The 15,659-nt window shown below is 37.4% G+C and overlaps 1 protein-coding gene across 9 annotated transcripts in view; it reads right to left on the bottom strand.

Annotated features, from left to right (window-relative positions):
- The window catches only part of LOC122659731 (DNA polymerase epsilon catalytic subunit A-like), an 84,736-nt gene extending 69,870 nt beyond the window's left edge, over positions 1 to 14,866 (bottom strand). For 4 of the 9 annotated variants that reach the window (XR_006332541.1, XR_006332542.1, XR_006332543.1 and 1 more), the window contains exons 1-10: positions 14,485 to 14,722; positions 14,324 to 14,389; positions 14,149 to 14,208; positions 13,851 to 13,946; positions 12,622 to 12,782; positions 12,284 to 12,372; positions 11,944 to 12,161; positions 9,996 to 10,082; positions 9,757 to 9,891; positions 4,589 to 4,711 (exon numbers count right to left, since the gene is read on the bottom strand). Coding sequence is in view for 6 of the 9 variants with exons in the window: in XM_043854845.1 (XP_043710780.1) it covers positions 4,589 to 4,711; positions 9,757 to 9,891; positions 9,996 to 10,082; positions 11,944 to 12,161; positions 12,284 to 12,372; positions 12,622 to 12,782; positions 13,851 to 13,946; positions 14,149 to 14,208; positions 14,324 to 14,389; positions 14,485 to 14,637 (1,188 nt within the window). In the remaining 3 variants the exon portion in view is untranslated. Of the gene's footprint in view, positions 1 to 4,588; positions 4,712 to 9,756; positions 9,892 to 9,995; positions 10,083 to 11,943; positions 12,162 to 12,283; positions 12,373 to 12,621; positions 12,783 to 13,850; positions 13,947 to 14,148; positions 14,209 to 14,323; positions 14,390 to 14,484; positions 14,723 to 14,755 lie in introns of those variants that run through there. The other 5 variants (XM_043854853.1, XM_043854861.1, XM_043854886.1 and 2 more) reach the window with 5 other exon arrangements.
- Positions 14,867 to 15,659: the final 793 nt, after the last annotated feature.

The following is a 15,659-nucleotide window of genomic DNA, read 5'->3' as shown; positions in this document are numbered from 1 at the left end:
AGAGGAAGAAGAAGAAGGTAAGGAATTGAATTTGGGATACTGTTTTGCTACTATACCTGATGAGATTTGATCAACTGTATTGCTGAATCAAGATTTGGAAAAAGGGATTGAAAGAAAAGAAGAAGGAAGTAAGAGGAAGAAGTTGCACCAGCTGGAATTCAGATTTTAAAGGTAAGTGATTTGATTTCTATTCTTTGATGGGGTAAGTGGGTAACTGATTAGGTTACTTACTGTTTACATAGGGATTAGGGGATTTTGGTTGCTGGAATTCTGAATTGAAGAGGGAATTGAAAGAGGAATTGGGTTTTCTACTGAGGTGTTAGCTTGGGTTCTTGAGAGCTTATACACCACTTTTGTATGCGGACACTTAGTTTGTTAAGAAAAGGTGAGGGATCATGGTTATGTATATGTTTGTGAGAACGAATGATGTGAGGGGAATATGGTTATGAATTGTTGTATGCTTACTGTGTTAATGATTTGACTAAATGCAAGGAATGAACATGAACAAGTGAAATGATAAAAATGTAATATGATATGTTTGTATGAAATGAAATAAGAATGACAAAGAAATGAGATTCTTATAACAGTATGTACATGGAATGATATGTTTAGTACTATGAAGTATGATGTATTGATTATGTGAGGGAATATATACTGTAATGTATAGGCTGGTTGATTGTATGTTGATATGTGTTAACTGTACAGTGGCATAAGTATGACTGTTATGTGTTTAATGATAGAAATAATTCATGTTAAGATAAGCTGATTCTTATATTATGTAATAAGACATGATACTTTTGCATGGAAATGAATATGTATATGAATGAAATGAGAAATGATTAAATGGATGCCAAGTATGGACATGTACAAAAGAAATGAATATGATGTGATACGTTTATATGAAAAGAAATGAGCGTAGAACCTTTTGACTGCCATCCCTTTCCAGTAAGGGAATAGGCATGGGATGAGGGAAGATGTAATACGTAATACGTGATATGACTGGTTATAATCCTCCCCAGTGCTTCGGTGACTGGAATAAGGAGTAGACCAATAACCAAAGACAGAGACAGTAACTTATATGGGTGATTTCCTAGTGCATGGTCCTCCCCAGTGTTTCGGTGACTGGAACAAGGGAGTAGATCGTGTATCTAGGGGAATCATCGATCACATTCACATTGTTCATCCCCAGTGCTTCGGTGACTGAAATCAGGAGTAGAATAGACAATTGTGGATGGCCGGCAGAACCTCATATTATTGTGCACATTGGCAAGACACCAAGATGACCAAACTTAGGTTTTACTTCAGAAATGATGTTTATAATTGTTGAAGTACATAGAAAAACCTTATAAGTATGATTAATTATATATCATGATTCTCTTCACCGGGCTTTTAGCTCACCCTATTTTATATGTTGATTTAACATTTGAGATGGTAGGAGAGTGTGAATATGCTGACCCAGATAAAAAAAGGATGTTTGTGCATCAAGTGCATAAACTTGAGAGACAGGGCTGAGTAGCCGGTGAGAGTTGCTAATATATTTTTGTGTTTGTTAGAATGTATAGGATATGTTCAAGAAATAAGAGAAATGTAATGTAATGTTCAAGGGTCACTCATGGTCCCTCATGGAGAAGGTAGGCATACCGCAAGTTCAATAATTGCGACAATTAAGGTGCGGGTGAAAGAAGTCAATCTCCCCTCAGGGGTAGATCGGCGAGGGTCCATGAGGGAGAGTCTTATCCTGCAGTGCTTTGGCATTATACCTCCAACCCCTAAGCTGAAATGCCCAGTTCCTGTTTATTGGTGTCCACCGTTTTACTCGGTTAAACTGAATGTGGACGGGGCCAGCAGAGGTAATCCGGGCTATGGTGGAGGAGGAGGGATCATTAGAAACCAGGCGGGTGTGGCTTTGGCTGCTTTTGCTCATTTCTATGAGGTCTGCACCAACTCAGTTGCTGAGCTTCGAGCCTTGAGAGATGGGCTGGTTTTGTGCCAGGAGATGGGATTTCTTGATGTGGTGGTTAACTCGGATTCAGCGTAAATTGTCAGAATGGCAAACCAAAAGAGGTGCAATCTCTGGAAAGGGTGGTACTGGTTCCAGGAAATATTGGACTTGATATCCTCTACGCAGGCCTGTGTGTCCTTTGCTTTTCGGGAGAGCAACAGGGCGGCTGATTGGTTGGCCAGTTATGCCTGTGATTCTGGGGCCTCTACTGTTTTCCAACACGGCTGTATGCCTCAGGGTGCTTTTCAGGTGCTTCTTAGGGAGGACAAGGCGGGTCTGCCTGTACTTAGAATTAATGTTTGGAGCTTTGCCTCCAGTTGGGTTTGGACAAGTTCTTGAGGGACCATGAGTGACCCTTGTCTTGGGCTGGGGTAAGGCGGAATGTCCCCCCCGTGTATTCTTTTATTATTTCATTGATTTTTAATAATATTCTAGGGGTTGTCCCGGGTCCCAAGTAAGTTCGGGTTAAAAAAAAAAAGTTTGGATACTGAATGTAATTATCTGCCACCATTGTTACTGTTTGTTTATAAATACTCTTTAGAACTATGAAGTATATCCAACTCCAATTAGTAAGTCTTCAGCTGTGTATGTTATGTTATATGGGAGTTGTGATAATGAATCGAGGTATATAGAAGATCATTTGATCAGTGCCCGTGAGGGCAATACCTTTAACCCTGTCCGGCTTCGGATCGTCACACCTTCGACAATAAGGAGCGGAAGTTAATGACGACATTCACTATTCCAAGAGTCCAATCAAAGCATCAAATCACCATCTGGGTGAAGGAAAACTTTCGCAATATACATATATCTCAGTATTTTAGAAGTGTGGACTGTGGAAATTTGAGAATAATGGCTTGTGACTTTATGATCGCAGCCCCTCTTTATTTCTAATAGATGAGAGAACATTCTAGAATAGGTACAAGGACAAAAATACCCCTAGGACAGAAATACCCTTGAACCCATTTCACAACAAGAAGCAACTTAAGTCACATTAAAGTCAAGAAGTCCTGGGCCCCTTCTACAGGTTATTGAAGAACATTTATAATAATACAAAAATCAAGCCAAGTGAGCAGGTTTTTGACAATTGCAAATATTAAAAATTAATAACAAGAATAGTGGCAGTACATTGACTTGCTAAAAATTGTCCCATTGGAAGACGATTTCAACAAAAACAAAAACCACCTCTAAAGACTTCAGAGACTCAAACTTATTTAGAAACCCAAAAAAAAGGGCGTACCAAATGCATGAGGCTCCCGTCACTGCAAGGTCTGGGGAGGGTCATAATGAACCCATCAAAAATAACCATCATTCAGCTCTACATACATACCCATCAAAAAGTCACATTGAAAATCTTCCAAACCACTCAAATATTCCAAAGCTGCTAAGCATTCTAATACACGTTAGGACCTTACAAAATAGAAGTTGTTAGAGTTTATTCAGGAAACCAATGGGGCTGAGTTCGTACAGACACCCTTGACAGGACAATTCCATTCTTGAACTGTGAACAGGAAGAGGCTTCACCTTTAAGAAAGAAACTCCGATGTCTACAAAATAATGTTGTACCAACTCAAGTCCTTAAAGCTAAGAGAGACATCTGACAAGGAGGACCACTCTAGTCTCTTCCACTTATTTCAGTATAATGTGGATATCTTTAGTATATATTAAGAAAGCTAACTAGTATTTACATAAACAATATCAAAGAATTCCAGATTAAGAAACTCCCATCTCCAATTTGCAAATGACCATTGTGTTCTGCGAAATAAGGAGAAACTTTACCAGTCCCACAAGAAGTAAACATTGGGTTGGTTACTTGGTTTCCCTACCAATCATCAAACCAAATTTAGCAACAATAATGGACCTCCATAAACTGTTCTTCCTGTCCCATAGATCCACAGAATGATTTGGATGGCAGGATTATTCTGATATATTCAACCTCCTTACTACTACCACCCCAAAAGTTTTCCCCCTCGACTTTGGATTTGGAAATCTCCTGTGTATCCCCTAGATGATAACTGGCCCCATCTTCTAACCAGCCCACCAAAAATCCTGTCGAACCTGCTCTGTTCTATTAGCAATCAATGCTAGAATTGTAAACAAGGAGAGACAATACATAGGAATATTAGTCAAAGACGGGAAACAAATGGTAAGCACCAAATCTAGTCCTGAGGAATCCCCAACAAAAGGTTGTCACCAAACATTGAAAGCTAAGGCTATGGCCTGACTAGGCTGCTCACAGAGACCAGATTAAAGTTAAACATACAACATTCAGATGAAGAAGCATTTTCACAAAGGTCAATTATGCCATTTACTTTGTTATAAGTACATCTAGAACCAACAAAAACTGAAACAGCAAATTAGAGGTAAAAGAGTAAGTGCACAACTGCACATAACCCTCTACTTTTTGGTTTCACATCTAGAGATAACAAGAAATCAGCTTCACAACTGCACATAACCCTCTACTTTTTTGTTTCACATCTAGAGATAAGTCAGATAACAAGAACGTATTCTTGTGTTCTAATACGGTATAGTGATACTCTGATCTGTAACTAAGAACATTGAGTAAATAAATCTGAATTAAATTCACACCTTTAAACCATGGCTCCCTTGAGGAAGATAGCTATCACGTTTCACCCAAGCAAAACAATCCAGATGGCAAGCAAATTTAGCACGACATTCCCCCTGATTCTTGTCACATTGAAACCCCAGCTCCTGCATGCTCAATGTCAAAAGAAAATAATAGGCATCCAGAATGAAGGAACTGCAACTAACTAAATGTTCTTAGTTTCACAAGGACTAAAAATGCATGCAGATATAAATATTAATGTACCAACTGGGAAAAAAATTTAAGCACTAAGCAGTAAATATGTGCTCACCGTTCTAAATAGATAAATAATCAGAATAACTATACCATCAAAATTAAAAGCATGACACCATCATTATAGCATTGAACTGTTGATGTCTGGAAAAAATTTACTTGAAAAAGCAGTATTTAACTTCAAACTGAATATATAAGCTGCTTGATTTGAATAAACAAAAAGAATGACAAACATTGCTAAATGCACAAATAGTTGGACTATGAAACCTAAAATGACAAATATTTTATGATGTCATTAATGCATCCACATGGTCTTTTTGTATCAGTTATGTGATTTCTTTCTTCACCATATTCATACCTCATAGTTGGTAATAGGCATGTTTGAGACAGTGGTAGCTGGAAGGCCACCGGGATAGTCCAGGAAAACTCATTCCCGTTGCAAAAACTCAATAATTCCACTAAGAATACAATAATCAAATATCTAGTTATCTACAGATGGCTTACAGTTTCACATGGCATGTTGCCAATAATAAAATACAATATCTGGCAAAGCCTCTTCCTGAGACAGTTTGGCTCATTCAAGTGACATGTGCTCACATGAGCAATGCTGTGACTAACATATACTACACTCTAAATCCTCCCTCGTGCACTTGGAAAACTCTTTCACAATACATCGGGTACTAATTTTGGATCTAGTACACTTAGCAACCTTAATAACTTGCGCTTATGTTTACATGAGGATGAACCAATGACCAATTGTTAGTTTGCATCAATTTGCAATGTGTGATGGTTCCAAACGGCATTAGTGAGTTGTTTTGGTAGAGATTGCCCCAAACTATCCTACTCACAAGATCAGATTAAAAAGGAATGATGAACCAATTTCATAAATATATTTCACCCGGTCTTCTTTCAGCCATTAGAACAACAACTCAGCCTTATCCCAACTAAATGGGGTCGGCTACATGGATCCCAAGTAGAAACAAAAAAATTAATAATAAGAAGTAGAAGAAAGGGAACACAGCAAACTATCCTTCTTTCAGTCATTATAAACTAGACACATACTGAAATTTATCAGTTTCCAATTTCCCAATACTTGAGAATAATTTTAAAATTTTAATTACATTTTAAAAGCATATAAATTCATTGATGAGGTTTTTTTTTTACACAAATTGATGTGCAATTAACATTTGGAACCATTACAGCAATTTCACACCCATAACATGATGACTTAGCAAAGTCATAAGGTCTTTCACACTGCCCACCTATGTTCTACCACGTAAAAGAAGGGCGTGGCAATTCCAACTATTGGAGAGCTACAGTAATGGTTTGGACTGGCCACGTGTCAAATTTCAGCGGCAAATTCAATCATATATTCTCCTAGGTATTGGCATGCCATGCACCCTCTTGGCAGTCCATGCATTGGTATTAACCATCTTCGTAGTCCTGAATTTTCAAGCCTTAATTTTCCACTTGTCCAATTCCAATTGGCCTGAAACTTGACATATAAGCATGAGACCTAGGGATCTACCTGTCCACAGAACTTCAGCCCCATCCAACCTATACTTAGGCCATACATGAAGGCATCCCTTGGCGGGCCGTCCAGAAAACCCCGAAGTAGCATAACCAAGAAAAATAAATCTAAACCTAACACAATTCCAATTCCACTCCAATTACTTTGAAATTTTTATTTCCTTTTTGCATAGGCAAATTACTAAGATTTTTTCTTGTTCAAGAAGCTTCCAGTGTGTTCAGCACTTCGAAAATGCCCATAATTGGTTCGGCAATGCCTAGGTGTCCAGGCACCTTGGTCGCCTTGCGTCCGGGCCCCCCTCCAACGCCTTGGGTCGCTGAGATGCCATGACAACTATGGAAATGCCTGACGTGAAACAATGGCAACTAGCAGAGGAATCTTTAGAGAAATCACTTCCCATGGATGATGGCTAATCACAAATTTGACTGATCAAGTGCAAAACAGAAGTTGTGATACTTAACATATTAGTAAGGAATTAAAATCAATCGTTTTACTATGTCTGACTAATGTAAGACTAGATTAGGGTTAACCTAGACCCAAAAATAAACCCACAACAGAAAATAGAAAGAAAGGCTGAAATTAGAAAGCAGCCATTCTAAGCAAACCAGCCAATAGAACTTCACCAAACTTAGGTCAAGTGGAGGTGAGGTTGATCAGGTCCTGTGCTTCAAATTACAGCCAATTCTAATGGCTGAATGTTGAGTTATGAGTTGGACTTGAAATTAGAAGGTAGGCCTCCAAAATAGAAAGTAAGTGCTACAGACCAAACCAACCAGCAGCAGGTGCTCAAACTGGAATAAAGTGAAGGCACAGGCAGCAATGAAAAGCCCCCAAACCTTAGTCAATTCAGATCAAGGGTTGCTGAGATATGGGACAGGTTCGAAATTAGAAGGTTTGTTGAGATCTTGCAAACCAGTGGGAGTTTGGACTCCAAATCAGATATCGAGTGTTGCCCTTGGTTGTGTGATTCAATCCTCCAAACCTCTGCTGAAACTGAGTTCAGGTTGCAGAGAAATTGAGGCTTGAAGTTTGCTGGAGAGACAAGGCAGGAACTGGTTCTGCAGGGGTGTCTCGATCCTTCTCTGGTGATGACTGATGATCAGCAGCAGCAATCCTTGGAATGATTAATGGCGGATTTAAGTCTCCAAATAATGTAATAGCAGTAACAAATTGGAGTCTCACAGCAGCAGCAACAGGGGGGGATCGGGCAGGAAAAGAGGATAGAAGAAGATTGAAAGGGGGAGATAGGGAGATTCGGCTCCCTCAGCCAGGCCCTCTCAGCCAAGCCTCCGAGCCCTTCATCCTCATCAAAACTTGCACAAAGCAATCTAAGCAACTTCATTAATTCGTCAGGTGCCTCTATGGGCAGATTACAATATATATAAGCTCAAGTATTGAGCCCAAAAATAGAAACAATCAAATAGCAAGTCCCTTACAAGGCTCAAGGCTGAGACTTGGATTACAAGCAAGTAACTAAAACAGAAACTCTAAGTTTGCAAGGTTTCTAAAATAGAAACAAGCAACTTAATAAAAATAGAAACTAAGCCTATGTTAAAAATAGAAACTAATCAAACTCCTATATCCCCTACACATAGTCAAAATTGAGTCTTCTAATAAGTCTTCACGCAATCTGGTCTTGGGCCCCACAAGGTCTTCTAGTGATATTCTCACCAAGGCAAATATGGGGCTATGACACATGAATTGAACAGTGTTTTGGCCTCTTCTTCTTCATGTTTTGATCTACATCAGTGACATAAAGGAGCCTAGGTCAGCATTTGTAATCTTTTGCTTCCTTGTGAGCTCAATTGCTCAAGGCCACTAAAATAAGGCAGTATTGGACTAGCAAGTTGTGCATATAGTATTTTTATGCAAGTTCACTTTCGCCGAGGCAAGAGGTCAGGACTCAAAACCCATAGTCCATCATGCTTTAAGTAATTAGAGTTTGTCATTCTACTCTTTTGATGTATTACCCTAACATTTCCATTTCAAAAAAAAAAAAAAAAAAAAACTACGATAAAGAAATATCATTTGTGCTGTTCATGAAGAATTTTTTATTTAATAAGTGATAAATTTTAATGAATAAGAAAGAAGAACACTTACACAAAAGGACTAGGAAAACTCGAGGACTACACAATAGGAAAAGGACCCTCATGATTAGAGCAAAGAGCTCTAGTTTTTTTATAATGCATGTATCCCCATGAAACTACTGACTTCATAAATAATTTTTTATTTTCTTCTGGTCTCATTAAATTCTTCAGGTGAGTTTCCCTTGCTTAACTCTTAAGCGAAAAAGTCCAAGTATACATTTCACATATCCTGTTTGGCATACCTTTATTATATCAGTGATGAAATCCATGGCAAAAATTAAGGCGACACTCGCAAGGTGCAAATCCAAACAGAGCCACCTGTACGCCTAGCCGCCTTGACAACTATGATTTCAAACATAATTAAAAAATGATTTGTCTAGATGACACCATGAATGGTGTTGTTTACATTGGCACCAGACTGCCAACAGGCAAAAAGGGTGGGTCCATGTCATAGGGTACAGCATACCCCACTCACCCATCAAATTTCAGCCCCAAAAAAGAATAGAAATGCCTCAAAAAAAGAGTAAAGAGTGATAAGATTATAAAAATGCCACTATATGAAATGGCATTCCTGTGATTTTAAGAAATTTTACATTCACTTTTTAACTACTTGTCTTTCTTGTTTCAAGCTGGTATTTGATCAGTGAGTTGGGTATGAGGTCCTCTATTTCATGGACTCACCCAAGTCTACCAAATTATGATACGGTACCAAACACCAATGATGAAGTCAATTAGATTTTCCTTTTAGTCTAGATGACACCATGGCATCTAGACAAATTCAAGTTTGGATTTTACTTTGGAATACAAGGCAGTAAATTTTCAGTTGATCTGACTAAATTTTCTAAAGACAAGTATTTATTTCTTAATACATTTATTTTTTACTCATTATGTACAAGTACATTTGTGGTGGTTGCATAAAACTATTGTCAATGTATTGACAATATTTCATGCAACTCAACAACACCAAAAACTATATGCACGAACATGTTAACGGAATATACAATTATAGACAGTTTTCATGGTTTTGGTCTAATCACCCTATGCCTTAAAGATAACAAGTAAGGAAGGGCCAATTGAAATTTTTTTTTGGAAGTAGATAAAATTCAGAAATTGGATTAGGAAATTAAACCACCAAAAATTGACAACAGAGAGGAAAATTTCTGTTGACAGGAACCGCATTTGTAGTTATGTTAATCAGTTACAAATGAAAGAGTAAATGCACACATTTAAGCTGGCCGGCATGTTGAATTAAGTTACCAATTATCAGGTAGTGAGTAATGAGACAAATAAAAAAGAACTAAAACGGATAGCAGAAGCATACATTGCTCATTATAATTCCATGACGAGCTGCTCTAGCTTCCAGGAATGGCCAGTCAAAGAAATCACCATTGTATGTGACATATATACCAGGTTTCACCTCTCGCATATGAACAAACCACTGTCTAATGAGCTCTTCCTGCAAGCTCATAGAAATATAGGAGGGCAAAATATGAAGCAAAACAATAGGCACAATGGCACTCTGAACACATTTCAAACAACCAATTAATAATATCCCATTACCTCGTTTTTCACATTTTTCACTTTGAAATACCCTTCATATTCTGGTTTTGGTGTGTACTCCAGATCTTCTATGTCCTCCCCCACGCACTAAAACAAAATGTGGCATTATTGAATTGCTCAAGTGTCGAACATTTCAAGTAATAATCATAATACAGAATTACAAAACTAACGGGATGAATATTTCTATCAACCACTTTGATAAAATAGTATGGCATCTCTCTCATTTGTTTTCAGTGCCGGCAACCCCAATGATCAGCAATATCATCAAAAATGTGACCAAGACAAATATCGCTGGGTCACGTATATTACTAGACATCAGAAAAGGGCATAACCTAATTTTATATTAGGAAACATAAAAATGGCATGTTTTAACGGAAATACCAGAAATAAGATGAGAGAAACAATGTTGCATGGAAATCCCATTCATAGACTTGCAAGCCAATTTGTTTCATGTTAAAATTTCCAAAACACGAATCTGACTTGGTGAGAGAGACTTCTTGACATGCAACAGATTCCAACTACATGTTCAAGCCCATACAACACAGAGAAAAGAAGTCAAATATAGAGATGTTGGGAGTTATAGAGGTATAGTCCCACATCGGTTAGTTCAGATCCTTGGTGCCTTCATATACTTGAGGACTAATGCCTTAAGATTTTGGGTTGGACCCTCCAACATGATTGTTTGTCCATTTATTATCCTCCCAAAGTTGTTTGTCCACATGTAGAACCAGGTATGCCAAAGGCACACGTGAGGAGAGTGTTGAAATGTTTGGAGTCGTGTGTTGATAATTTGATATACATTGTTGTAGCCCTTACTTAACAGCTCAAGCTTTTGGTATAAGCGGTTGTAACATGCTATGTGGTCACAATGGAGCAACCTTACCGTTGCACCAAGGCCCGCCCTCTTATATATAATTAATAATGTTCAAAATGAAATCTCCCTCTCTCTCTCTCTCTATCACCCCTGCTTTTGCAGAGAGGCTGTTTCCATACTCGAACCCGTGACCACTTGGTCACAATGGACAACCTTACCGTTGCACCAAGGCCCACCCTCTTATATATATATATATATATATATATATATATATATATATATATATATATATAAGTTATAAAAATATGTTTTTTATATATATATAATTCCATCCACATCATAAATAAACACAAATGAAAGCACACATACATAAACATCACTGGAGAGATTGTTGTCATTAATTATTTGTCAAATGTCTGAAGATAGATGGTATTTTTAAGTTATACACAGGGTATCGATACATGTCGTTTTAGTTCGTAACTCACCCAAATGGCTTTTGCACTGGCTCAAAAGCCCAAGGACTTTGATTTTTATGTGCAAACTGACCCAAATCCAACCAGTAAAATTGGCACCCCGATGTGAAATTTTTCTATCCTTAAATGAACTAGGTAGACCTCTTTACGAATTCTCAAATTAGATATTGAATTGGAGACTCTTGGCTTTTTCATCACACTGCCTATTCTCTTTCCTTGCCTCCTTTCTAATTTGATGTATAGTTTCTTTTGTATAATGAGGGATTATCAGACTTTCTCACTTCCTCACTGCATCTTGCAATTAGACCAGCTGGGTGATGATGGTTTTTGTATTGTTATTCAATTGATTTTTTTTTTTATCTTTCGAACCTATGACAGATAGGGACAGGTTATGGTTTCCAGGAATCAGGATATAATCAGACTAGGTTTATGCAATACACGCCCTGTTGCCCCTTCCTTAATTAGAAGACATTATCCAAGTTAAAGAATGAAGCAAAGAAAAAAACTATATATGTATAATGCAAACAGCAGCCTAGAACAGGTGCCACAGATGCGAAGGATAATGAAATAATCATTCTAAAAAATGAGTTTGTGTTTTGTGTGTGTGTGTGTGTGTGAGAGAGAGAGATAGAGAGAGAGCATCATGGCTTATTAGACACACCTCTCTGTTAATTATAAGATATCCTTGTCCATCCACCATGTAAGATATCATCATTATCATATCATATTCAGCATCTGGAAATTTCAAAGGAAGTTTTGTTGTCTCAATATCAAATGCACAAACATGAACTTCAGCACGTTGTAGAAGATCACTCCTCTTCTCCAGAACAACACCATTACTAGATACGCTAACATCGTACCACTGCCCACACCTTACATCTGCATTGCATGAAGATCCCAGAATGTCAACTTATACACATAGAAATAACTGTTCATTATAAATCTCAGAAACTGTGAAAGGGAAGCTAAGCTCCAAAATTAACAGGACATATGTTAACCACCATTATCAATGGCAAAGCGAACGTGATAAGGAACGTCATACTCTCGGAGATCAATGATGCAGTCTATAAAGTCCTGAGGTCTTTGCTTGCTGCAAGCCATGGTAAAAACATATGAACCATTAAAAACCAGGCAAAAAATTATTGCAACACCATTTAAGAGAAACAAAATCCTACAGAGTATGCGACTCAAAACAAGACACAGGGACAACATAGGCAATTAATAGCAATTCGGTTTCCTCCTCTGGGGACCCAAAAAAAGGAGCTGCACACCAACAATGAAGAACTAGAAGATGATTTACTCCTAACCAATGACATGACTTTGTACAGCTGACAATTACCTTTTGCCGCTTAATATAGATTCATATGCCTCTGTAGCATCAATCTTTGCCTGGTTTCTTTCAACAACATGCAGCAGATCATTCTTCACATGCATCAGTTGTTGGACCGTATCGAAGGATATCTTCAAATAAGAATTGCGGAAACCAGACAAATGGTTTTTCTGCAAAAATCACACATTTGATAAAGAATAAAAAGTAAAAAATAAGCATAACCAACATGCATTGCTGTTGAGCATGGATGCAGTGATACTCACTGATTGCAACTACTGTGGACAAGTTAATACAATTAGCTCCACGTACTAAGAAACGTATTTTTAAACTATCACTGTGATGTACATTAAGCCATACATACAATTTAAGTAATATAACATCAAGGAAAATATAAAAACAATCATAAACCAATTGTAGGGTAAGGATGGGAAGGGATATCTACAAGTGCTTTATACTGACATATTTAAGTACGATCCCCTCTTTATGCACTCGGCGGAGTCCTCACATGTCATTTAGGTACTTCCTTAACATAATCAAGGTAAACCAAGTCGCAATCTATGCTTCTCAACAGAATCTATTGAAGGATCAAATAAACCCAATAGGAAACTATTAAGCTTTTAAATGTGAATGTGAAAACACTTTATTTCCAATAATGTAGCAGGAGAAACTTCCAATGCTCTACTGCTATAGCAAGAGAAACAGCACATGTGAATAAATATTTTCTGTGAATTTGATCACTGCATTGAAAAGACAACTACACTCCTCACCAAGGTCGCAAAAATGTACAAAAGCAACTACAGGAAATCAAGTCTCCAACTAATTATAAGGCAATGTATGTTTTCCCGGCAAGCACACTTATTAGCAAAACACTCCATCCATCTGCCTTGTAATTTTCAAACAGCAATTCATGTTAATGATATATATTTAACAGATTCCAAACCATTCTCACAAGGACATGTAAGGGATTGCCACCAACTATTCCTCAAGTGATCGATATTCTATAGCAATAGTTTTATCCCAAATGACTATCCATACAAATAGAAAATACAAATAGAAAAATATATATCTTTTACTGGGAATTAAGGATGAAAAAGTGGATGATTAGTGGACTACTTCAATGGAGCAAAATATTAAGTGGAACTCCAAGGGAGAAATTTTTCTAATGAGGTCGAGGAATGAACAACTAACAAGATCAAGATCTTCTTTTTTCTAATGAGGTCGAGGAATGAACAACTTACAAGATCAAGATCTTCTTTCTCCATAATTTCTATATCAGCAATCTGTCCTTCGTATCGTCGCCTCAGATATGCCTCAACATCTATTTCCATCTTTTCCTGTAATATTAACAAGGAGGCAAATGTTGTTCGAAAATGAATTTAATTAACAGAATGGAAAAAATGAAATCCGCTAACAATCCAACTATTGAACAAGACTCGAAACACGCAAGATAGTATATGAGACTACTTGCTTTTCATTTCCCTCTCTTTCCATCACTTTTTCGGTTTTCTTTTTTATAACCCTTGTTTTGAAATATACCTTCGTGGCGGCATAGAAATAAGGGGGAAACTTGTACTTGGATTTGAAAGTAGAGCCATCCTGATACAACAATAATCATAAAAATAACTTGGGTATACGCCGAAGCAATTGGGTAATGAGAAAGAACTACATCATCGATATTACCAGAAAAATGAATATGAAGAAGATCTTTCACCTGCGTAACAAAGTACAGATCGATACAACTATATGTCTTGTTTGTGTCTTGATCCTCACAAGATGACTGCAAAGGATAACAACATAAGGAACTCCCAATATAATGAATCGGAAGAGAATATGGCCGGAATGAGGAAGAAAGTATCAGATGAAACCACTCACAGATGCAAAAGTGAGCAACCATCCCAGCCTCTTTTCGCCTTCAGAAAATAGATCAAACCCTAGCTTGGATTCGAGTTCCTCCTCGGCGTTGCGGATATGATTTTGTTTCTTTCTCGAATCTCTGCGCTCTCTACGTCTACCTTCGCCGTTCATTGTTGCTTCCTCCTCGATCGTATAACTTCTTTGGACAGCGTCACTGGTTCAGTCGAGACTTGTGACGGCCGTAACCGTTATAATGGGCGGGAAGAGCTCAAAAACCCCTATCACAGTTCACAGCTGCTTCGCAATCTCCCACTGTGGTCGGTGGCTGAAGCGTTTTCCCGCGCTTTTGTCTAGTTATTTAGGCCTTCTGACAAAAATGCCCTTGGATACTTTTTGGTGAATTGAGGATAGGGTCTACACCGTTTCTTGAACGATTTTCTTGTACGCCCGATTCTGACCCGTTATGTTTCGTTTAGTCCATAGTCGGGTTGAATGGGTCCCCAACAAATTTGTTATGATATAGAATGTTAAATGTTTAAATATTCTTAAAAAAATTTGATAAGTGAAACATGGTAGGCTGCTGAGAAAGCACTTGTTGAAAAAGAGAAAAACATAAGTGTTTCAGCTCCCGGATCTGGAGATCTTTATTCTCGAGCTCGAGTAATAGGTTATACTCTCAGGGAGCTTGATCTAGTTTTTTTTTTATTTCAGCTCAATATCCCCTTTTTTTTCAAAAATAAGAAAAATGCAATTATCATTTTCGAGTTTTCCTATTTGATTCGTTAGTGACGATTCTAAGCATGTATTGTTATACATTGTTCACCTAGGATGGGTTTATGAACCCTGTGATGATGGGTGAAACGTCCTCTATAAGTGAAGGAAAATTTTAGATAATCCAAATCGAGGGTTTTAAATTAATAAAAACATGATTATTTTATCATATCTTTTTGGTTAGAAGGTTTCAAAATCATTTGTTGATGTTGCAGTGATTTAGAAAAACAAAATAATATATATATACTACCACAAACCAACTCAAATGTCAAAAAATATAAAAACTATATGGTTAAAAGGTATACTTCCAAATAAAAATATTTAAAATTTGTCAATAGTTTAAGTTAAATTCAAACTACTTCATTGTGTTTGTCATGATTTTAAACCCTAGATTAACTCTCATAAATTAGATTGACGATGTG

Source organism: Telopea speciosissima, chromosome 1 (assembly GCF_018873765.1).
Source record: "Telopea speciosissima isolate NSW1024214 ecotype Mountain lineage chromosome 1, Tspe_v1, whole genome shotgun sequence".
Lineage (NCBI taxonomy): Eukaryota > Viridiplantae > Streptophyta > Magnoliopsida > Proteales > Proteaceae > Telopea > Telopea speciosissima.
This window is presented reverse-complemented; position numbering and strand designations above follow the sequence as displayed.